The following is a 24,994-nucleotide window of genomic DNA, read 5'->3' as shown; positions in this document are numbered from 1 at the left end:
TACTGTAACCTTACCCCACAGGTTCCTGGTTAAATTCATATCGGTTTTACTGTATTTGTATTTTGCATAAACAAAGGCGAAATTAAATGTTACTTCTCGTTTTTGGGAAAGAATTCAAATGCCACCTCTCCCAACAGCAATTAACAAATTGCAAATATAACTATGGATACAGAAAGACTTAATTTTTTTTTTCCTTTTAGGATCTTTATTCATTGTTAAACTTGTATGGTATCAATGCAATAGGAGAGGGTTGTTTTGCCAATGCTGAACCTCTGACAATTCAGAACTTCACATAAAAGCACCAAACATTTCTGTAAATGGTATTTTTAAAAGAAAACCAGGCAGCTCTACATCTTCCATTCAATTAAATTCTTATATGATATAAATCTGTAATACTTAATCCATTTATTTAACATTCTCTATTTGAAATCTCTTTTGCAGCTGAGAGGCAAAAGAGAATCCTTAGTGCTTGGTGTCTGCTGTTAGAGTTTTGCTGTTGGAGCTTTAATGAAGTCTGACTTTTTTAAGCCTAAAAATAGATTTACATGTTTAGTCAAACTAGTTCTTTGGAGGACATTGTGTGCAATCTTCTTTAGGGTGCAATGCAACTTACTCATTAGGGGAAGGTAATATTTTTTGTGGAGTGATAGAGTACATCTAAACAGTACACCTTACTATGTCAGCTCCTTTTCTTATTATATTTCTTTTATAAAAAAGCCCAGTAACATATATCAGTGGCATGTGTTATGTTTAATGAGATAAAAAATGGAGCTGCTGGCAAGTAAACTTGCTGCTAGTTTTATGGTTTATTGCCTTGAAGAAGTATGTGGAAATTATGTGCCTGTTTATTCAGTGTCTGTACCATTTGTTTCTGATGAGAACTAGCTAGAGCTGTGGCTAGATGCCACCTTGGTCCCACAACTTTTCCTACTGAAAACATTATTTCCTGTCTTGGGGACAGCATGTTGCAGAGAGGGGCTGCTCTCCCACTTACTGAAGCAACTGAGAGTTGTCATTTTGTGTCAGCATCTCCCTCAAGTTGTAATAGAGATTACTTCCTTTTTTTTTTCCTTTTTTTTTTTTTTTTTTCCCCCTCAGAGCTGGTGCAGAGCTACCTTAGTAAAGGAGGTTTTTGGGAGATTTGCCATACCTCATAGGAAAGCTGGATTTGCTTGTTCCTCCCCAGGATGTGCTAGTTCCCATACCCAGTGCAGAAAAGGAGGTGCTTAACAACTCTTTGTGGCGTAGTTAAAGAACTCTAGAACACAGTAGTAGGAGGAAGCAGAATAAACAATCTGTCAATTAGTGGCTACAAAAAAATACTTTCTTTGAGCAATCTGCAATTTTACTTCTGATTAGTAAAATCATAGCTATTGTCATTTTAACTTTTGAATGCAAAAAGATGATGTAGGTGGGGACAAGGAATGGGTTGGGAAAGGTCTGGCTCCCAGCAGATTTGAGGGAAGGTTTTATTCAGAGTTAACTAATAGAAAAGTGTGTTCTGCTCATTGAAGTTTTTGGTTCTAAATTATACAAAAGTAGCTTGAATGGGTGTCACTTATGGACAGAGTTGTTTCCCTGTGATGGGCAAGTGCCACTTCCTTTTGAATGCTGCTTGCACTTGCCTGAGTGTGCAAGCTTCCCACTGCCCACTAGCAAGGATAGCCTGGTGCCTGAGGAACAGGGACAAGGAGAACAGACACTGTGCAGAAATGGCACTTTCCTGTAAGCTTGCAGCAAGTCCACTCTGCTTCTTCTGGAGTGACTCAGTCTGCTGTGTGCTGTGGGCTTAGGACTTCTGGTTGATTCATTACATAAGTACCGTGAGATGGGATCAGAGTAATGACAGATCTCTGATGCATCATCCAGCAAAAAGCAAAGCAGCTAATGAGTCCTGTAATTATTTTGTTGGGCAGCCATTCCTTTTGCTGCTTCCCTTAAAGTCTTTAAACAGCTTTGTATTATGAAATCTCAAGCAAACTACATAAGTGATTCCAATTTGGCTTTTATTGCAAATGTTACCCTTAAAATAAGATCAGTATTTGTAAGGAGCAGTAATATTATCACATTTTTTAATCCCACGTTAATAAACTGTACCTTATAATTTCCTGTTCATTAAAATGCAATCCCCATAACTCAAATTCGTGTTGCAGCCCAGTTGGGACATAGTTTTCAATCACAGGTCTTTTTGAATCCCTGTTCTTCCTACTTCTCTTCTGACTGTCCATTTCTTCCCCATCCCTCGGGGTTTGGCTTTGGTTTTCACATTTCTCCTCATTTAAAGAAAGAAAGAGGAATCAGAAGAAAGTAGTTTAGGGTAGTTTTGTAGTTTTATATTCCTTGGACTCCATTGGGAGTGTGCTGCTGGTGCTTTTCAGTTGTACTGGAGGAGGTTGCTATAGAGCAGCATGGAGCATCCTACTGTTTGCTCTTGCATGTTTAGCATGCTGTCATCTCTCTCTGTGGAGATCAGAGGCTGGAGGCAAGAATTAGCTCTCATTTTTCCTGTCCTCCTTTCACAAACATTCAGAGATTATTAGGCTTTTCTTTAGGCCACAAAACTAAACTTAACTTTCTATTTTTGCTATGAGTTTTTCAGAGTGAATCAGAAAGTTATCCTACAGGATATCTTCCTTAAAATACTCTTCTGCAACATTTTTGTAATTTTCTAAATGCTATTTCTGAACCTGTGGTGGTTTCAAGCAGCACTGAGACTCTGTTATAAGTATGTGCAAATGCTGCCTATAAACCAAAATAGTACTACTTCTTTGAAAGGAAAACATGAGAGGGTGGAGTGGAACAGTACAATTAAAGATTTATTTGACTATCTAATTGCAATGCTGCTGAAGCTTTTTCCTTGGTACTTACAGAGAGTAGCTGGATATTTGAGCAGGAGTGTGACAGACCCAGAATTCTCTTAGGCTTCAGCGATGTCTCCTTTAAAATCCTTTAGGCATCTGTTTAATGTTCTCAGGCTCCTCAACAAGCTCATTATCTTAAACATACTCACCCCAAAAGCCCTGATGTCGCTTAAAGTTTACACAGGGTTGTATGAGAATTGCATAATATAGTGCACACATGCTTTGGATGGATTCTCACCCCAAAAGCCCTGATGTCGCTTAAAGTTTACACAGGGTTGTATGAGAACATTATGTATTGCATAATGTAGTGCACATATGCTTTGGATGGATCGCTGACACAGTTACCCCAGCTGGTAGAAGCTGTACATGTACCAAAATGCATGAGTTGGCTATTTTCTTCATGTTTCTACGGTGTTGTTTGGGATTCAGCTGTCTGCTAAGCACTTTGGGAGCTTTTCTCTTTCACACTTGTGCAGCACCTTTGTAAGTGGGAGATTGTTTGGTCTGTGTCCCCAGAAGAAGCTGCTGAGCTCTGCCTCAATTATTACCCAACCCATTTGCCAAGGGACCTCCTAATCTGCCTCTTCTGATCAGCAGCCTTCTATGGATGGTCACTGCCTCATCAGGCACATGAGTACTCCTGGGCCAGAGCTGGATTTGTTCTGACAGTGCCTTCTTATGGCTGGAGAATTGTTTCATTTTAGTTGGCATTTGAGTCAGCATTCTTAAACACCGTTCCCAGCACAGGGGTTCTTGCTGTGCTGCCAATGCTGACTTATAACACTGTCATGAGACTACAGCCAAATGAGGAAGATTTTTATCCTCTGAGAAAAGGTAGATGTCTAATCAAGGGCAGGGATTTTTCATATACTGAAGCAGTGTATTTTAGACTTTTCAAACTATTCTAAATATTTCAACATAGTCTCAGTCTTCTGAAATATGATCTTAGTACCACCTATGATGAAACACTGTTGATAGCAGTTTTTTTCCTCCAAATATATAACTTTAAAGAAATACACTGCCTTGTTTGGAGCAGGGCAGTAGGCTAGCTGATCTCTTGTGGTCATTTCCAACATAAACTATTTTATGATATTTTTTAAATTGGATGTGAAGTTCTGCACAGCAATTCCTATTTTCTGTGTTTTATAAAATTTCCATTTGGAATATGTGTTAAAGCTATTTTGCTGTTTTGCATTTATAGATCACTTTCAACACTGGGCTTGGTTATATCATCACTTGCTGATCAGGCAGCAGGGAAGGGGAAAAACAAGTTTGTGCCTTACAGAGACTCTGTGCTCACTTGGCTTCTCAAGGTAATTTATATTTTCTGTTCACCATATTCACAAGATGTCAGCTTACTCATTTGTAGGATTATTGTAGTATACTTCTGTGTACATGGACTTCTCATCTTTTTTTAAAGAAATGAGTGAAGGAACTCTCATAGCTGTGTTATTCCAAGTTATATGGACAGCTAAGTGTATCTTGTGTTAATTCAAAGCAAAATCCTACTTGACTATTTTCATTTGTAATGGAATCAAAGGTGGTAGAGTTGGATAGAAATGTTTATGAAACACACAGATGAGTTTATATCCAGAGTACATTTCAATGCCTAAATAGTACTTTTAGTGTCTTTATTAAGCATTTTAAGTCTCTTTGTGAAGACACTGTACAGTCTCAGAACAGTTTTTAACTCTTGAACTTTTTGTGGCTGCACTACAGGACAACTTGGGAGGAAACAGCCAAACTGCCATGATAGCCACAATTAGTCCAGCAGCCGACAACTATGAAGAAACACTCTCAACTCTGAGATATGCAGACAGAGCCAAAAGAATAGTTAATCATGCTGTGGTGAATGAAGATCCAAATGCTAGGGTCATCAGAGAATTACGTGAAGAAGTTGAAAAACTGAAAGAGCAGCTCTCACAAGCTGAGGTAACCTCATACACAGTACAATGTAAAATGAGTTTCTCAAGGAACTGTCACATTCTGTGTGGAAGACTAGCTTTTTTTACAAAATGTGGAAAGGAAGAGTCTTACACCCATTCTTTTTTCTTTCCTCTTTAAACAAAATAATTTACCTTTTTTTCCTAAATCCAGCATAATGTATGCTTATCTTGAATAACTTTTAAATGAGGACAACATTGTACTGATGGTGACCCTTTTTAGTTCTTGAGGAACTTAAGGCCAAGCAATAATTGATGCAGCACAGATAAGGACTAGATTACATCTTCATTGTGTAGACTCACTTATTAGCAGAATTTGGATTTTTTTTTGCATTGGTGGACTATACATAATGTCAGATGGAAAAGTGTGAAAAGTCATAAATCTGTTATTGGACAACAAAATTTAGGGGACATTTCTCTCTAACATTTGTGAAAATCTATCAAAAATTGTCAGAAATGGAACACTGAAAACCGTCACTGCCTTAATGCTTCACTGCCTTAATAGCTGGCACTGTGATTGATGCTTATCTTAGATTTATACTTCTACTTGAACAATAAAGTATCCAGGTAGGATAGTTTATTTGGTATCCAGGATATCTGAACAAATTAGGTAGTTAATAGATTTGAAAATATTTTTGGTTTTTTCAGGAAGGATACAAATACTGATGGAAAAAGAGCGGAACTGTGCTTGAGGGTAAATTTGTGTGGTGTTTAAGTTTCATCATTATTTAAGGAATAGTATTATTCATGTGAACACTTCCTTATGGACTGAAATGGGAAAATCTTCTTTAAGGAAAAGGAGCCATTCACTTTTTTCATAAATAAAACCTGTTCTAAGTGCTTATTTTAATTCGGAAAACACTAATGTAGCATGTTGGCAGGCTGCAGCTGAACACAATCAGTAGGAAGGTGTCCAAAGTCTTGCTAATTACTTTGTTAAGTGTTTTCTACCTTCTGTTAAAAACAACATATATAGGGTTATAGGCCAGCCTGTTCAATTGTTACTTGGCACTGGACGTATTCAAGCCCTTTGCTTTTGTTTCCTGTTGTGGAATGAGAAGCCTGTGTTAGCTCCAGAACATGCCTTCCTTTGAAGGTAATCAACAGTCAGTCTAAAAGCTTTAATGCAACTCTAAGAACACTTACAAAACCAGGATGGAATGGAAGGCTGTGTTTAGAGGAATTTGTGTTTGAAATTGCTGTTTCAAAGAAGAAAGACTTTGCACTTGCACTTCCAACAGCTAGGAATTAAAGTTTTTAAATGCTCACATATTTTTGTATAGACAGTGAAGTTTGAGTGGCCAGACCCAGAGATTTTTGTTCCTTCCATTAACTCTGGAGCCATGTAAATCTTCAGCTGTTTCAGATCTGGATTCAACAAAGGTGATTTCTATTCTCCTCCTTTGCAAGTTTTTTATTTCCTCAGCTTCTGCCTTGAAAAACCTGGGAACGTAGTAAAAATCTATCCTTGTTGCATTTGATGTTATGTTGTTGTGTTCAGGTTCCTTGTGCAAACAGATGTTGCAATGGTAAGAGCAGCTGAGAGTTTTTGTTAATTTCTACCTTTTAGGCCATGAAGGCACCAGAACTGAAGGAAAAATTGGAAGAATCAGAAAAACTAATAAAAGAGCTGACAGTCACCTGGGAAGAAAAGCTAAGGAAAACAGAAGAAATTGCACAGGTACTTCAGAAATTTTTAGGAAGAAGCTAGATACTTGTATAATACTAGGCAGCTGAACTTCATGAGCTTTAGTGGACTATGCTGTTTTCCCACCACCTATTTGAAATGTCACTGAATTTTTGTATTTTCCCCCTTGTTTCCGGTTTTTGGGTGGGTTTGTTTGTTTGTTTGTTGGTGTTTTTTTAAGGTCTAGATTTTATTAGCATAAATCTAGCAGTGCCATGATAGCATTGATAAAAGCCAGTATTTGATTTTAAAATAAAACATCAATATATGTTTGGGCAGCTCATTTATTTATAAGACCACAGTGGGACCGTGGACATGTTTCCCTTGAAGTGACTAAGGAAGTGAAGAATTACAGAAGGATCAGAATTGTGGGTGGTATTTGTTGCTTTTGCTTTTAGTGATTTCTAGCCAGAAAAGGAAAATATGTACATGTAGTCACTAATGTTTGCTTATAATTATTTTTGTACATTAAAAAACCCCTTCTGGATTCTAGTGCACTCTTCCATCATTTCCTCCATCCATAGCTTGAAGAATAAGTGGTGTTGGTTTCCTTTCTAGTCCTAATGTTTCAGAAGCATGTTTTGGTGCAACCACTGTTTAAATAAATTGGAAAGAAAAAAAAAAGAGGTCGAGGGGAAGACCCAAACCTAACCAGCCAAACAAAAACCCCAACACCCAAACGGGGCGCATGTGATCAAGTAAGTGCTTTTAGCTGAATTAATAATAAAAATGCAAAAGAATAAGCCTAAACCGTGGCATGCTATTTTCTAGATCATCTATAGCTGTGATTATCTTTGAAGTAATTGAAACTGAGTTTCATTTTTTACTAACATAAAGACTTAAAGCCACATTGTATTACTTATATATAGGTTTAATAAACTCAAGAGAGCTGTGTAAGTAATTCTAATAAATTTAATAGAACTGCTTAATTAAGCTCCACTTTGAGGAGGCAGGTGTTTGAGGATTACATCTAACTTTTTATGGTTGGTGTGTAAAAATAAATTCTACTGACCTTGTGGTACCTGACCAGTGTCTGGTGGTGATATACAGAATGCATACTCAGCATGAGCATCTTCAGCTTCAGCTGCTCTGTGCTTGTCCCTACATATTGCAGCAGGCAAGATTAACCTATTGTTGTGCTTGCAGGAGAGGCAAAGACAGCTGGAGAGCATGGGAATCTCCCTCGAGTCTTCAGGTATCAAGGTTGGGGATGACAAGTGTTACCTGGTGAACCTGAATGCAGACCCTGCGCTCAATGAGCTTTTGGTTTACTATTTAAAGGTAAGGATGTGAACAGGATATGTACGCAGATTGGAAGGACACTTGCTTTGAATTTCTAGCTCTAATTTATTCAGAGGAGATGTTGTTTTGTTGTTTTTGGTGGGGTTTTTTTCTGCAGCAAAATAGGATAGGCCTCCTCCTACTGTTTAGGCTTTTGTTTTCCCTTTGCAGTTCAGCTTCACTGCTTTCCTAATTGATCTCCTGATTGCCAAGGGTGGGAGAAATGCTCAGTGTGGGCCAGTGTTGAGATCAATTCTAGCTTTTCCAGGCAGGATGTGCCTGGCCAGTGGTCTTCTGGCCTCAACTTCAAGCAGGAGCTTCATGGTAGATTGTTTTTGTTAGGGTACTGGGAATTGCTTTAAATATATGAAGAGTTAATAATAAAGAGGTGATGTTCAGTAATAATCAGTAACAATAACATAGTCTTCAATGACAGGAGAGCTTATGAGAGAGTGGGTTAAAAAAAGCACTGTTAAAAATTTACAGAAATGTATTTTCCCAGTGTCATTAGCTTTCATACCATTCTGTTTTGCATTTCCCATGCCAGAGTGAAGAAGTGTCAAATACAGACCTAGAAGGTTTGTAGGGAAATGTGAGCTGCTTGTCACTAATATATGAAAGAGTATTTTGTCTATTTTTGTAGCGATTCTTCTGCTTTGATAGCTGAAGGAGGGCTTGTGTATTTGAATAACAGCAAATAAAACACAACCTCTTAAACACTAACAAAATAAATTGTTTCAGCAGAACTTAAAATATGACTTGGAATTATGTACAGCTTAGTATATTTAGTTCAGTTTCTGTATAGCTGTTTTCTGAAAAGCAGAGAACTCTGAACCTTGTTTTACTACCCATGCTGTTCTCTTAATTTTGCCTATATGACATGACTGGTTTTCTTCTGGCTTTTGTGTTTAATGTATGCATGCAGGCATAGTATTAGAATACTTTTTGATCAGAATTTGTGTGTCAACTGATTCATTTTGTTTTAGCTAAAACTGTATGGAGATGAAGCTCAGGGCAGAGGAACAGATTGTGTGTGATTGTTGCAGTCTTCAGATCTGCTGTGGCACCATGTCTGCTCGACAGACACACAAACTGTGCAGTGTCAGCACTTCAGCTAATATTTTCTTAGTTATGTCAACAGTGGTAGTTTGCTTGTCTCTTAGTAACAGCTTGTTTTCTAGGATCACACAAGAGTTGGTGCAGATACCTCTCAGGATATACAGCTCTTTGGTATAGGAATCCAACCAGAGCACTGTGAGATTGATATTGCTTTAGATGGAGAAGTTACACTCACACCAAAAGAAAATGCAAGGTAAGGAAGATCAGCAGCACATTCCATTGAAATGGAAATTTGATTTTCTTTGACAGGTAGTGACTTTCATGCATTTTTATTTTACACAGACAGAAGTACCTTATGTTCTGATCAATAAGTATTTTCAATACAGTTGACTTAAACCGATACTTAGAGGGAAATTCAGCAATTAAAAGTAAGATTTCCCTGCACATGTGAACACTCACTCACCTGCTCTGCAGGGCAACAGGCTATCAGTGGTATGGCTTGGAATAAGCCATCTAAAGAAGGTATTTGTTAGGAGTGAGGGGCCATTGCCTGTCTCTATCTTGGGTGGTAATGAGATCCCTGGGATGCTGCTGGCTGTCCTGGCCTGTGTGATGAAATAGCCTATGTCTTGATGGCAGAAAATAAATGGTACCTTGTGAGTAGTTCCTGTTGTAAAGTTCAATATTTTGTGAGGAAGAAGTGCTTTAAAAATTTGAGTTCTTTTCTAAATCCTTAATTACTGTTTTGTCTAGTTAATATGCGGTGTAAAGTAATGCTTCACCTTTTGTTTCTACTTCTGCATTTTTATAATTTTTCATTCCAGGGGCACTGTGGCTCCTTTGGTGGAATTGTAAATGTCTTTGTCACTTGATCTCCAATAGCATGTGATAAAGCAATATCTTTGTCCTAGTTAATAGTCATGCTGCTTGTTTGAAATTTGAGTATCTAAATAATGTACAAATTAGTATCAGAATGAGAAACTGAAGTTTGAGAGACATATAAAAAATCTGATTTCTTTCAGTCCTCCTTTAGTACAATGCATTTGTATTTTTCTTCTGCAGCCTACAGTAGAAAATTCCAAACAGATGGGATTCATGCTTGTGGTGATAGAGTTACTGTACTAGAAATCAGTCATTTTGAGTGGCAGGAACAAGGGCACATGTCAGTGGAAAAAAACATATTTTGTTTTACTCATGGCTGATCTGCAATGCTTAAGTAACTGTTCTTAAGATACAAGTATCAACAGAAATTGCTACCAGAATTTCATTGAAAAATGTTAAATAAAGATGTGATTTAAAATTAAATGCTTACAAGTTTGTATTGACTTACATGAGAGAGACTGCTGAAATGAGAGTGCTGCATCTGAAAAGCCTTTTTCATTTTACTGAAGTTTTTTCCCCTTTCAAATAAAACACTGTGTTTGTGACTCACACATGCAAAAGTTCAACAGCTCAATTTTTCCCATTTTGTGATTGAAACTTAAATACAAAGAAACCTACAAAGAAATACAGCAGTATACCAGATGTTCACAAAAATAGACCCTTGTTAATAATAGAGACTCCATTTGTTGAAAGACTAAAACTTGGATCTAAAAATCTTTTCTTACACGTAAATGCCGAATCTGTTAACAGCATGTTTTACAACTCAGTGTTGACTAAGTTGTATCTTGGAGAGCTCTATCAGTAGGATTTACATACATTTATGTTTGGACTTTATAAGTTTGTAAGAAACAGGCAGTGGCCCAGTTTGAGAGCAGGCCTTTAGAGAAAGCTTTGCAACCAAAATCAACCCTGTCTGTATGTTTACTGAAGGGTTGTACCAGCCAAAGGCAGAGGGGAAAGGTGCTAATTCTGACAATAGAAATCAGACCAGTAACTTTCCCAGAGATCTTTTCATGAGAACCTAGCTGGTTTGGTGCCATATGATACAAGTGACTGACAATAAGTGGGAGAAACAGCAACTCTTCAATCTTTTATTTTTAGGATTTCACTGGAGTTATATTTTTTTTCTTTCAGATCCTGTGTAAATGGTGCACTGGTGTGTTCTGTCACTCAGTTATGGCATGGAGATAGAATATTATGGGGAAACAACCACTTTTTTAGGTAATAGTTGATGTTTATATTCCACCCATTTTACATTCAGCCTATTTTTCTTCCCTTTCATTATTCTAGATTTTCTTTTTATAAACTGAATTTCCATTTTTACTCAGAATCAATTTACCAAAGAGAAAACGTCGAGATTGGCTGAAAGACCTTGAGAAAGAAACTTCCTTAGGAGAGCATGATCTGGATGCAGCTAGTGAAGCTTCATCAGAACCAGACTACAACTATGAGTTTGCACAAATGGAAGTTATTATGAAGACACTGAATAGTAATGGTAAGGCAACTGCCAGATAAAAATGTTCTTTTGGATTGTCTAACAAATTCAGTCTGGAACTCAATTTCTGTGTAAAACAAGCAATACACTTGTTCCAGGGGCCTTTGGAGGATTTTCAGGATAAGATATTTTACAGAAACAATATGTGTGCAAATATATGTATATATGTAAAAAAATATGTGCACCTAGGTATAAATACACACACAGAGGATAGTAGTTGGTTTGTGCCCTGACATGATTTTATCTGGACCTCTACTCTCTTTTATAGTGCAGCTGAGTTGTAACCATATGCCTGTCAAAGTATCATCCAGGTTTACTAAGTTCTTGTTTTTGCAAGTTACTGTAGAAAAAAGGGGTGCACCATATATGGCTCAGTTAGTTTCATCCTCCTTTTTGTATCCAATGTTACTGACACCATTTTAACCTTATTAAAAAAGCATTGAAATTATAAAAAAGCAATAAGCAAATGCCAACTTGTTTTTCAGCTCTTGATCACTCTCAATATTTCATTTCATCTTTGTTAAAATTAATTGTGATGCTTTTTTGGAACAACACGATAAGATATAATATAGATAACATAATGGTATGGTGTGTATAAAACAATGTCTTTTTCATGATTGCCAGAAGGCAGGTCATAGTTCATGTGATACAGTGGAGTATAAAGAAATGCTGACAAACTTGATAAACTATGGAATGCTTTGTGTTTTAAATACACAAAATCAGAGAGGCAAATACCTTGGGGTTTGGTCCCTGATCAAGAAGACATGGTAGATGGTGGTTCATTGCTCTCTTTTCCCTTTCTTCATCTCTTCACAGTATTTCAGTATTTCCATTGTTTGCTGTGCCATGCATGTTGGATTACAGCATTTACTTTTTATTTTGTCTCCTCTTATTGTTTTACTTTGTCTCTTTTGCCATTGAGTACAGCATGATGGTTTCATATGTTTGTTGCAGCAATACTTTGCAGGTTTTTTACAGTTTAATTTTTAATGAGGTTGCTTGTGTGAGTTACAGGATCAGGTCACTTAAATTTATATGAAATTGCTGTTTGATAACAGAAATATTCTCATTATGGTTCACTCGTACCAGGAGATGAATTTCAGATGAATCTGCCATCCTGGTGGTCTTCGGTGTTGTCATCCCTTGTGAAGATTCTGTTGCCCGTTTTAAGGCCTCAAACCATCCCATATCTGTGCCAAAACTGGGACAAAGGTTTTGAACTCAATTGGCTTGTGCATGAGGCTGCTGGAAAAGTCTGAAAGCATTAATTGATGCTTGATCTGCTTGCTACTAACTGGACATTTGACTGAAGTGTATCAGTCTATAATGAGTCAGTGTTCTTTGACCAGGGGGTCACATTTTTTGGTTTCCACGTGTTGTTATCCAGCTGATGGAAACAATTCTTCACAACATTCCAAGTGTCTTTACATTTTAGTTCAGTAAGCTTTTCTGATTGTGATCCAGGCCGGTCTTTGTTTTGGTTGGTTGCTTTCTGTGTCTTGGCCAAGAACAGTTTCAGACCTTGCTGTTCCTTAAAGCTCTTTCTTCCCTACTGCAGAGCAAGTGTTTGCAGTCTTACATGTCACACTGTTTCAGAAGGGTCATATCCCAATTTCTGCTGCTTCTGCTCGCTCCCACATAGGTGGTGTTTAACTAAATTGAAGTAGTTAGTGATAAAGAATGCTAACAAAACAAGTGACTGTGAAGATCTTTTGATTTGAAGTTAGATAAATAGAACCCAGCAGCACTTTCTCAATGCTAAAGTACCTTTTTTCTGACAGGCTTCCAGTCTGCTGTGTAAGAAGTGAAGCAGCTTTATTACAATACCACTTATTTATTCTTCCTTAAAATGAAAAATAAAGATGGGTAAGGAGGAGGAAATAACTCAATGACTGAAGACTGTTAATTCTATTACACATATTCTCTGGAGAAGTCCTAAGAGGGGAATGAAGAGGTTTTAAAAATTTGATTAGATAATTATTTTATAATCTTGTATAGATACAGCCCAAAAGCAAGAGGGTTTGGTTTTCCTTTGTTTTGGTTTTTGGATTCCTCCCTCCCCCTGGATTTGTTTGAGAATTATAATCCTCTTTAAATAAATATCCTGGCTTCTCCAGGGTGCAAACACATTTGTTTTTATGGCGTGTAACCAGTACAACAGTGTCACAGACTCCATCCGGCTCCAAAGAACCTCTGAGGAAAATGTGTAACTTTGAAAACTGCTGTAAAGAAAACATCCCGATTCTTTCCTTCCTTCAGCATGTTAACTTTCTTTGTGGGATTCTGTCAGATCAGCTTTGTACTGCTAATTTGTGATGCTGGTCAAACACAGACTGCATCAAAGAAGTTTACTTAATTCTTGTATACTGTGCAGCAGTTAAGTAAACAATGTGATTAGGTTAGGCAGCTTCTCATTTTAGCAAACAAAACTGTTACAGCTCACAGGGAGAGGATTTTCATAAAACTTAGCAAGGCAGCCTGTGTCGTAACCCTCTTCTAGCTTGCTTAGACAAATATACATACAAGAAATGTTAGGGAACTTATTCAGCATCAGTGTGACTGGATAAACAGATTCCAGATGTGAATTAAGTGACATTGTAGCAAGGTAATAAATGCTGCTCATCCTATGAAGAAAATACATCTTTATGTCTGTGTTAGTAGTCTTTGGAGGGGATTAACTGCATATGAATATTTTTTCAGGGTCTTTGAACTCTTGTCACATAAATAAGTAAGAGATTGGGACATGGAAATTCTAATGCTGTATGGAATTTGCTGTGTATTTGGCAGGCACTGGGTAGAATCTTCCTTAATTTATTTGACTTTGCATGAGGAATCCAAAATTCTAGAACATGGTGTTTAAATTTAATTTAAACACTGTTGTAGCTTTTTTGAATTGTAAAAAATCTTGACTGTTTATTTCTTCAAATTCTACCTAGATAGTTTATAACTCACACCATATTTCATTTTTTTCCTGTGACAGCCTTAAAGTTTTCTTAGTAAACTCATTCCAAAGCTAAATTAAAAAGTTTTCTAAGACTGTGAATTTACCTTTTGTGTTACAAGACAAGCATAATCCACCTTTTTTTTGCTTTTTTTTCCCAAGCAGTACAAGATTATGTTGCAATTGGAAAGTTTTATACTAGGCTCTTGCATCTTGTTCCAAATATTTATCATGGTGTAATTTGATCCTATGGTTGTTGTGATCCTGTAAATCTAGGTGGCTGAAAAGTTTACTTTTATGAAAAAAATCTGTTTCTTGAACTCATAGCTGTTCTTTGAGCAATTTAGGAAAGTCTCATCTTAATGAGTCAGCCTTAGATTAATTTCCTGTGTTTGCAAACACAATGGAGGGATTTTAATTTCTTCCATGTCTCGTCTCCATTATCTGCGTAATACCTGACTTTCTCAAACATTCTTATATATAACTAAAATTGGTTTGGGAATTACACAGCAAAGCCCATGTATTTTAAGATAGTTCTGGTATTATCTGGAGGACTTAGGAGGATCATGATGGTGCAGATGAACATTAATAACTTGGTTTGTAGTCCAGAATTTTTGAACTTGGTTCAGTCGGGGGTTTTGTTGCACTGTTTAAAAGCTAATAATAGCTAGCTTCTTTCTGAGAATGTCATGTACTAAAAAGTAATATTTCTAGTTATTTTAAGACACTTTTATGCATCACTAGTTTGCTATTTGGTTGCTATTTATACTGACTGATTTTTAACTCTGTGCTTTGTAATTACCATTGTCGTGGTATTTATGATGCCTTTGTGTGAAGCCAGTGATTTCTTCCATGAATAAGGCCAGGTCCACAGAAGCAAGTTGCAGAAGTGTTTGCAAAAAGTAAAGGGAAGATGGTTTATAACTAAATCACACAGATGTGTTTTTTGGTTTTGTGGGGTTTTTTTGAGTTGCACACCTCTAGTGCCAAATTGGGACAGTGTAATTAAATCTGGGCTTATTTTTCTCCCTCCTTTGCAATAGACTGGCATCCTTAAAAGTTGCAGCAGCTTTTTTTTTTTTTTTGTTTAATAATGAAATGGAAGAGATATTACAAACAGTTATTTTAAATCTGAAGTTCTTTCCATTTGAAAATCCTGGCATGTCATAGAGCTGCAGTATTGCTTCCTCTAACAGTCCACCACTCCAGCTTTGGAACTCCTCTCCCTTCCTCTCGTGGTATACAGAATAAGCAATCTGTTGGGTGTTGTGCTGTCACTCAGTTGTCTAGGTTGGTCCTCTTGCAAACCTCTTTTTTTGCTGTATTTGAGTTTCCAGAGATGTGTGCATGAACCAGGTATATATACTGGTAGCACACAGAGCTTACTCTATTAAATGGCTCTTGCAGGGGCACAGGCTGGCATGGGACCTCACCCCAGGAACAGACGCAGTAAAGTTTCATTAATTTGAAAGCACTTCAGATTTATCCCTAGCTGATTGACACAAGCAGTTTTTACAGGATAGAATATTGAAACAGATATTTGTTCTGTGTTGATAATGAGATGAAACATGGTTTGTAAAGCTAAATGCAGAAGGCCCCCCCAGGACATATTTTGTCTGCATCAGTGCTGTGCAGAACATTAGTGCTGTGTGATGTGTGACCAGACCAGTCTCGGTTTTTGTCTGCAGCTCTCCAACATGTTTCATTCTCTGCCAAAACAGAGAAAGTACATTGCTTTTTACTTCCTTAAGTAATTTCCTCCTCTGGTTAGCATCATCTTCCCTTGTGTTTTACTTTGTTTTCTTATTAATTTGTTTCCTTTTCCATCCTTTTTTTTTTTCCTACTAAGATTATGGAATATATTATAACTACACAGCACTTAAATGTGCAATAGACAAGGGTCTTTACCACTGTTCTAGCCTTTTGCATGCCATTTGTTTTTTAATTTTAGTTTGGATTGATCTATTTAATGCAATATTTAATAATTTGGGGTGCAGTTTGTGTTTGCAGACTCTGGGTATGTTGATTGCTGTTGCCAACTAAATAATGGGTGTCCTGTAATGCTGAAATGGCATTTTCTCATGTTTTCTGGGGTTTTTTTTCTCTTTTTTTTTCCTTCCCTTCTTTTTAGACCCAGTACAAAATGTGGTCCAGATCTTGGAGAAGCAGTACTTGGAGGAGAAGCGGAGCGCGCTGGAGGAGCAGCGGGTGATGTACGAGCGCGAGTTGGAGCTGCTGCGGCAGCAGCTCTCCCCAGAGAGGCAGCACCAGCACGGCAGCGACAGGCTCTCCTACTCTGCTCAGGCTGCACAGCAGAAAGTGAATCTCTGGACAGAGGAGAGGTGAGAATACTGGAGTTAAACCAAGTAGTAAGAAGTACAAAGGGTGAAAGGTGTGGCTGGAACCTTGCATCCAGAATCAGTGGAGCTGATGTGCAGAATAAGATCTGCGCTTCCACCAAAGTGTTAGCATTTTGTTTAGGGCTGAGTTGGGATATTTAACATGTGCAAGATTTAAGTCAGAAGAGACATAAAAATTTAGCTTTTTTTGAGCAGTATTATAGGTTGGTTTTCTGTGGGGTTTTTGGGTTTTTTTCTTGGTTTTTTTTTTCAAACTTGAAAACTGCTTATGAAATGTTTGGTTTAGCAAGTATTGTTTCAGTTCATGAAAGAAAGGAAAGAATAGTGCAGAAAGGTGAAATTGTCAACTAAGACTAAAGAGTCCCATAAAGCGTATTGTGTTTTGCAAGTATACAATGAGAGCAGTAATATTTTGCAATCAAAAAACCATTAAAAATATCTGTATTTTTACAGATATTTTACTTGTACGTATGTGTTTCTAAACATAAGCCCAGTTTAAGGGCTTTAATTGCTCTGGGTGAGCTGCTTAGGAAGTTAAAGGGTTGCACTAGGTGAATCAGCCTCTTTGCAAAGGAATAGCAGGCACCTGAATGCAGCCTTGGTGAAAGACCATCATGAGGTTTGTGGGGACAGTTAAAATGCAGTCTAGGAAGATGTGAGCAGAGTGTTTGCATTTTGACAATGGAAGAAGCTTGCTCTTGGTGTCATTGAGGAGAGAAGTATGCCAGCTCCACAGAGAGAAGTTCAAGGGGCAGCAACAGAGATAATTTACGTTTTCTGAATACCAGTGAGTATTCTGTCATGGGGCTAATTCAGTAGGAAGAATGCCTAGATGTGCTCGCAGGTTTCTTGTAAATTTGTTTCATTTGTTTGTTTTAAAACAGAAGCTTCCTTATTCAGTCAGGTTTGTTTGGTTTTTTTCTATATGTAGTGAGTTTGAATGCTCTTTTTTATGTAATTATTTTTGCTTTATTCTTCACCATTACAAAAACAAATCAATTTACAAGAGGGATCCAAACCAAGATAGTCAACATTGTTTTGCAGCTTTCAATTGAGAGTGTTAGAAACAGAAGAAGAACAGATCTTGGTTTAGTTTTTGTGCAAGATTTTGTTTTGTACTTTCTGCCCAGTTTAGCCTGGGAAAAAAACCTAAACAAAACTAAACTGTTGACCAGCAATGACTAGAATGTTTTTCATGGCAAGTGTAGGGAGAAGTCATTCTATGATTCAGCATTAATTAAAATAATTGTTTGCCCCTGTAAAAGCTAAAAACAGAATCATTGGGAACTGAATGTAAAATGTCACAGAGTTATGATTGGGACTTGCAGACTCTTTTAGAGCTGCACAAGGAGTGCAGAGTGAGAAATGTGTTAGCTGGACGGCTTTCTATTCAGAACTGCTTTGAGCACAGCAAGGCCATCTGGAAATCATTGATAATGTACTGCAGTAGCAGAGAAGAGAACTGGGCTTTACTGGCAGGGGAGGCAGTACCTCTGAAAAGATGCAGCAGAAGGAAAAAGGAAGTAGCAGAAAACTTGCCTGCCCTTGAGAGCTGTGAAGAGAAAATGGTAATTGATTCGCTTAAAATTACCCACCATAACCACGTAATCACAAAAAAGATAATCTGGAGTGATGTCAAGGCTAAGTGTTCCATCAGCTTTCACTTCTCAGTAGTTGTTAGATGTTTCTGAGGAGGAGCTGTGCTTTGAGCAACAAGTTTTGCCTCATTCATTTGCCTCAACTCTGTATAACTGTTGAACTGCTGGAAGCCTGTACTTTGCTGTGTTGTAAAGAAAAGGAGAATGGATTCTCTTTGGAGCAATTAATGAGCAATAATGATAATGTATTGGTGGCACTGCCATTGAATAAGCAGTTTTCTGAAAGAATCGTAAGTTTCCTGTCCTTCAGAAGATCCTCTTAGGTACACCTTTTATTTATTTGTAGTTCTAGAAGAGGTTTCGGCTGCTGAAAAAAGGGGGGAAAATATTTTAAATGAGAAACCAGAAAAAAAAAATCTTTGAGTGGTTTCTGCTGTAAAAGCATGGCAACATGTTGCTGAGTGGATGTTTACCAGTCAACTGGCCAGAGGGCAAAACATCCTGAGAAGAATGGGAAGACTGGATGTGAAAAATGTGCAAAAGTTCCAAGAGTCTGGATTGCAGGGGATTTGATTGGTTCAGTTTTAGCTGCCTCTCTGTTGCTGCTGCAAATGAAGCTGGGCTCTATTGGATCAGGCAGCAAAATTAATTTGATAGGTATCAGATGTGGGCATGTGGCTGTATCTGTCAGATCAGCTGGAACACATTGCACAGAGGTTATTCCCACTTTCTGCTGACTGTGGAAGGCCAGATGATACCTGGCCTGGTTTTAAATCCTGTTGGCATAAAGTTAACCCATTGTAACTTCGAGACAAATTTTATTTGTTGAGGTGGTGGTGAGTGTCAGTTGTTTCTCCTTGTCTGGCTTAAATGATTATTTCAGGATTTCATGTTCAATGAGTATTTGCTCCACTTAATACCCTAGTGGAGCTTGTCATATGTAGTGAGAATTAAGAAATCTTATCTGAAGTGCCTTTTTTTCTTTTTTTTTTTTTTTGCTTTACTTTCTGGAAGGGTTCTGGCACAGCTGTATGCAGAAAAACACAACTGTTATAAGAACTCCCCATAATAATTGGTTGACTTACTTGTAAGTTTGCCTTACAGTCTTAAATCATTCCTTTCTCAAGAATCTAGCTAATATTGGTGTGGGAGCCTCCCAAAAAGCTTTCCAGATGCTGATGTCCCAGAGCTGGTGTCCCAGATTAAGGAAGTGACTGGCTGTAGCTGAGTCCCATGGCTCTTACAGCACTTACATACAGATAAAAGCTGCCTTCTCTTTCCCAAGTTAGGGCAGTTGTTTTTAATTTTTGACTACCTTAATTTGCCATGTGAATCCAGAATTATGGCTGTCTGTGGAATGTGTCACTCTCATGGTCTGGAATTGCTTATTTAATTTTGATAGCCTGGATAACAGAAGGAAGAGGCAGAGGGAAAGACATTTTCCATCTAATGCTGGGAGGGGAGATATGACGTTACTAAAAATCCACTGATAGTAGCAGCTATTGAAGACCCAATAAAACCCACCACTGTTGCAATCTGAGGCTGGGTAGGGGAGAGAGACAAAGCTGCATGTTTCAGCATGTTGAAGGCACTAAAATTCAGGGGTGCTTGCTAACACTGTTGGTTGTTTACCACTTTGGTTGTGGTATCAGGGGACTGTCGGAATGCAGTTTGAATTAGCCATTCTTTGGGATTTTTTGGAAAAAGGTAACCACTCAAGTAGAATTCTGTTGGTGACTGAGGGGCGTGTTAGCAGCAGACAAACTTTGCCTGTGTTCATGGGAAGGTCTTTGTTCCTCCTACAGTTGTGTATAATTTAAGGTGTTTCTTAGAAATGAGAAGTGTATGTGCTCAACATGTACCATTCTTCAGTAGGACTTCACAAAGAAAGGCTAAAAAAACCATACAGGGGAGAACTGGTGGCTGAAATATCCAAAGTTTGATCTTGAGTTTTATAAAGGTGATGAGACACAGTAAGTGCTGTTGAGATTACAAAGAAGGCAGAATGAACTTTGCTCAGAGGATAATCATGATCATTTAAAAAGGTAATTTAAAGATGAGAATCCCAGGCAAGGGCAATATCTTAGTACACAGGTGTATGTCTAGTATGTGTCATAGCAGGTTTGCCAGGTGTTGCGTTAGAGTAGATTTGCTCAGACAGGCCTGAGAAACCTCTTTGGAATTTGTCCAGAAACAGAGTGCACAGGCTTTCATCTCTGCTCATTCATCTGTTACTTAAAAGATACCTTGGGTAAATAGGATTGAAGGTTTTTTTTATTTATAGTTTTTAATGTATATGCTTGAATAAGTGGAAGGAGGTCTGTGGTCACTGCAAAGCTCTTGGAGTGATCCAAAGCTGTGGTCTGCAGTGAATGCAGATTCTAGCATTATGGTCTGAGGAAGAGCAGGTTTTATCAAGATGAAGTCTCTCATGTTGGAACTGGTAGATTCTGTGGAACAGGACGTCAGATTAAAGGCAAAGACAGCTGCAATTATTTCATTTCTTGAAAATTCAAAATGTCCTCAGGGCTTTAAACAAATCATCACTTTACCAGTTCCCATATTACTGTGACCTTTTATTTGGGCATCACTGTACTAGACGTGCCTCAACAGTAATTTGTTTAATATGTGATCACTGCTTTCCCTCAATAAAATTGTGTGTTTCATGTTCACTGACACAGTGCTACTCAGCATTTCCTCTTAAACTTGTTTCAGAAAAGCCTTTGTTAGCATCTCTATTTGCAGCTTTCCAATAATAGAAATAGGTTTCTGTGTATTTTTCATGTTACCTACTGCACCACAGGGATGAATTGTTTCGACAGAGCCTGGCTAAACTTCGAGAGCAAATAGTAAAGGCAAATACTCTGGTGAGAGAAGCAAACTTCTTAGCAGAAGAAATGAGTAAGCTAACAGATTATCAAGTAACACTTCAGATCCCTGCTGAAAACCTCAGTGCCAACAAAAAGGTAATGATACCAAAGAATGTTGGAAAACGTAGCTTTGTGGCTAAACTTTGTAGAGCTTGAGCCAATAAAATGTTACTTTTGTTTGATTATGCATAGACAAAATAGTAGTACTACCTGATTCATATACTGAAAGTGAGTAATTAAGTGAAAATGGCAGCAGAGCATTGAGTATGGCTCTTGCAGTTTTCATGTGTCTGATCACCATATGTGCAAATACATATGAACAGACATTTGTGTTCTGTTACTGCAGAGCCTGCATTTTAGTTATGGCTGCAGAAATTAATGGGTTTTGTTGCAGTTTCCTACAGTTTTGTGTCTTAAAGGGTTTTATAGTGCTGCTGTAAATATGATAGCATTTAGGATGATATGCTTGTCCTAAGGGCTTTGATTGAGTGTGTTAATGTTCCTGTGGAAATGGTCATGTTTGAGAAGAGATCTGCATCCTCAGAGATGTGCATAGTCCATGCTGTGTCTGAGGACAGAAGTAGCATGACTGCCATGCAGAGAGAAGGTTCATGTTCTGTATTTTATTCCTTTCTAGAAATGCAGTTTGAGTGAAAGTTAAACTACTTACGTGCACGTTTCCTGCTCTGATTGTTTTGTCTTCTGATTTAGAGGGGTGCAATAGTAAGTGAGCCTGCAATTCAAGTGAGAAGAAAAGGAAAAGGGACTCAAGTGTGGACTATTGAGAAACTGGAGAACAAATTGATTGACATGAGAGACCTCTATCAAGAATGGAAGGAGAAGACTCCTGAGGTAATTTATGTATTTTTAAAATGGATCAAAGATGGAGTTTGTTTTCTTTAAACCCCTTTTAATATGTTATAGAGAGCAAGTGCAATGACTTTGTATATGAAAGGATGGGGTTCTATGTTTTTTTAAAAAAACCCAAACAAAAAAAAACCAGACAAAATCAGTATGACTTATACTAAATATTCAAAATGCCCATGCATAATAAAACACAGGTATGTCCTATCTCACCTGTGTTTTCAGATGTTAAGTGTGCTGAGGTCAGATATAATTGTGCTGAGGCAGTGACTCACAATGCCACTAAGAGCATATGTTTACCTGGCATGCAGATGACACCAGCTCTGAATGGAAGCAGCAAGCTGCATTAGAAATAAAATCATTAAATGTGTCAAAGCTCACAAGGATGCTGCTTAAGGTGCAGAACTTAGTCAAGGTGCAGAACATACTAGTGGGATAAAACTTGATTTTAAACTATGAAATATTCTTTAATTTCATTTGTATATTTCCCAGCCTTAAAGCAGGGAAGAAATCAATTTAAGATACTTAGTCTACATCGCATTTCCATCAAAACCAAATGGTGTTTTGTGAGAATTTAAGTAGCTCATTAGCCTTGGCAGGTAAGCATGAGATTTGTCAAAAACTTGCTTGTTTACTAGAAAGAGATGTGATATTTGGTGTTCTAGAAGACATCATTTAAGTGTCCAGGTAGAAATGCACAGGAAATATATCTTACTGTCTTGTGGCTGTTAGGAAGCACCTAAATTACATGTATCAAGAATCATTCCTAAATATGTTTGAACAACTCTTGTGCCTTTGTTACATGCTTTGGACGGGACAATGGGAATCTAAAATCATAACACAGGGGAGGTCAAGCACTTCATCTGTGCCCATTGAAGACTACGATGATTTTGCTGCTGACTTTAGTAAGAACTGATAGCACATATTTGAATACATTATGTCTGCCTGAGCCAGGATCATTCTTTCCATGACCTATGTCGTCCATAATGCATGTGTTCTATGTGCTACATAGAAACACGTAGGTCAAATGCATGTGTTGAAGACAAAAGAGGAGGAGAAGGGAAGGAACTAACAAATTCACTGAGGAGTGCATATTGTGCTAGGAATCTGCATGAATTCTTTGTGGCTGTATGGGGAATGCTGCAGGTATGATCTCAGCTCTATGGGAGTCATGAGAACACTTGTTGACTTAAGTAGGGATCATCCTGCACCTTCCCTTTGCCCTTGTAGTGGTAGCCAGCAGCTAGACCAGCACAACTTGAGGATGGTTTGGCCTCTCGTTTAGGAAGTATAAACAGAGCAGAGAAGGTGAAACATCTTGAAATTGATGACTACTGTGATTGCTCATGGTAAAGTCTGCTTTGCCTTGACATTGCTGAAGTATGCAGGTTATCATATTATTGTATCCCTTAGTAAAGAAAGGATTGTATAGTGTCTCATCTCAAGGATTTAATTTCAAATTTGTAATATGATTCTAGTCTCTTTTTGCCTGTGCAGCAGGAAAGAACAAAGATGGGTAGTGGAGTAATTTTTGTGCCACAATCTTTTAATACTATGAGGTTATTTGATCTCCTGTTCTCATGCTGGTGGTTTTGTGACATCTCTTTCGTTATCTCTAAAACAGATAAGGAAGCTGATTGGCAAGAGAGGTGATCCTTTCTACGAAGCACAGGAGAACCACAACTTGATTGGCGTGGCCAATGTGTTTCTGGAGTGCCTTTTCTACGACGTGAAGCTGCAGTACGCCGTGCCCATCATCAGCCAGCAGGGCGAGGTAGGGCCGGGCTGGGCACGCTGAGAGCTCCTGCAGGACTCTTTGTGCTCCTTGTGCACCAGGGGCTTAGCAAACAAATGGTGCCTGCTGTCCTGTTCGCCAGTGAATAAGTGGTTTTCAAGAGGCCTTGTATGTTCTCTGTGTGATTGCCTTCAGGTGGCAGGGCGGCTGCATGTTGAAGTAATGCGTGTCACTGGGTCTGTCCCAGAACGCGTGGTGGAAGGAGATGACTCCTCTGAGAACTCCAGTGAGAGTGGGAGCCTGGAAGTCATGGAAAACAACGGAGAAATTATTCACAGACCAAAAAAGCTCTCCTGTAGGGTGAGTGAGAACACCTGATGAAGTTTACAGTTTTGAGTCTCTGTAACTATATAGTCAGTCTGATGTAAATACTCAGCTACCTAGACTATTGCTTGCTGAAAAGTCTCTGAAAGGACTCAGCTTGTTCCAGCTCAGGGTAGGCCAGTCAGTGGTTTCCAGCAGCTCATTTAATTTGTTTTAGTTTTCAGTAGATGCACATCTGCACCATAAATACTGATGTTACAAGGACAATCCTTTACAGACACAGAAGGGGAAACAGTTTTTCCCTGTAACTACCTCCTGTAGTTTGATCATTTAATGTGATCAATCATATATCTATGAGTGATGTGTGGATTTCATTTCTTCTGTGATTAAGTATTTCATTCTCCACTTGAGCTTATCAGCTTCCTCAAATGAAACGTGTAAAAGGTGATGTCCTTAAGTCTACATTTCTGTATGTGCAGAATCATATTTCCTAAATGGTAACATCCTTAGTATCCTTTAAAACTTCTTCTTGGCTGTTGGTCTTCAATTTGCAGTTGAAGAAGAAACAGTCATATTCATGGCACCAACTGTTTTGTCTCCTCAGGTAAAAATAAAAGAAGCAACTGGACTGCCACCCAATCTCTCCAATTTTGTCTTTTGTCAATACACATTTTGGGATCAATGCGAGTCAACAGTAGCAGCACCAGTAGTAGATCCAGATGTGCCTTCACCTCAGAGCAAAGATGCACATTTTACAGTGACCTTCTCTCACTGTAAGGTAAGTATTTTATTATGAAGTAGTGTTACCAGGAGGATGGTAACACTATATGTTTGAGAGAAACTGTTTTTATATGTTTGAGAGAAATTGTCTATCTCCTGAGCCTTGTTTTCTGGTGGAAGAAGGATGTGCCTTCACCTCAGAGCAAAGATGCACATTTTACAGTGACCTTCTCTCACTGTAAGGTAAGTATTTTATTATGAAGTAGTGTTACCAGGAGGATGGTAACACTATATGTTTGAGAGAAACTGTTTTTATATGTTAGAGATATTGTTTCTCCTGAGCCTTGTTTTCTGGTGGAAGGAGTGAGTCAAGT

General features: G+C 38.0%; 1 protein-coding gene across 5 annotated transcripts in view; it reads left to right on the top strand.

Annotated features, from left to right (window-relative positions):
* The window catches only part of KIF13A (kinesin family member 13A), a 105,737-nt gene that overhangs the window by 59,952 nt on the left and 20,791 nt on the right, over nucleotides 1-24,994 (top strand). For 3 of the 5 annotated variants that reach the window (XM_039712001.1, XM_039712000.1, XM_039712002.1), the window contains exons 10-22: nucleotides 4,063-4,174; nucleotides 4,581-4,793; nucleotides 6,375-6,485; nucleotides 7,638-7,772; nucleotides 8,954-9,084; nucleotides 10,848-10,934; nucleotides 11,042-11,208; nucleotides 16,281-16,491; nucleotides 20,911-21,073; nucleotides 21,689-21,829; nucleotides 23,466-23,615; nucleotides 23,772-23,936; nucleotides 24,505-24,678. In XM_039712001.1, the coding sequence (XP_039567935.1) occupies nucleotides 4,063-4,174; nucleotides 4,581-4,793; nucleotides 6,375-6,485; nucleotides 7,638-7,772; nucleotides 8,954-9,084; nucleotides 10,848-10,934; nucleotides 11,042-11,208; nucleotides 16,281-16,491; nucleotides 20,911-21,073; nucleotides 21,689-21,829; nucleotides 23,466-23,615; nucleotides 23,772-23,936; nucleotides 24,505-24,678 (1,960 nt within the window). Of the gene's footprint in view, nucleotides 1-4,062; nucleotides 4,175-4,580; nucleotides 4,794-6,374; nucleotides 6,486-7,637; nucleotides 7,773-8,953; nucleotides 9,085-10,847; nucleotides 10,935-11,041; nucleotides 11,209-12,297; nucleotides 12,421-16,280; nucleotides 16,492-20,910; nucleotides 21,074-21,688; nucleotides 21,830-23,465; nucleotides 23,616-23,771; nucleotides 23,937-24,504; nucleotides 24,679-24,994 lie in introns of all 5 variants that reach the window. The other 2 variants (XM_039711999.1, XM_039711998.1) reach the window with 1 other exon arrangement.

Source organism: Passer montanus, unplaced genomic scaffold (assembly GCF_014805655.1).
Source record: "Passer montanus isolate IOZ18808 unplaced genomic scaffold, ASM1480565v1 scaffold26, whole genome shotgun sequence".
Classification (NCBI taxonomy): domain Eukaryota; kingdom Metazoa; phylum Chordata; class Aves; order Passeriformes; family Passeridae; genus Passer; species Passer montanus.
Note: the sequence above shows the minus strand (reverse complement) of the source record. Positions and strands in the feature narration are given on the sequence as shown.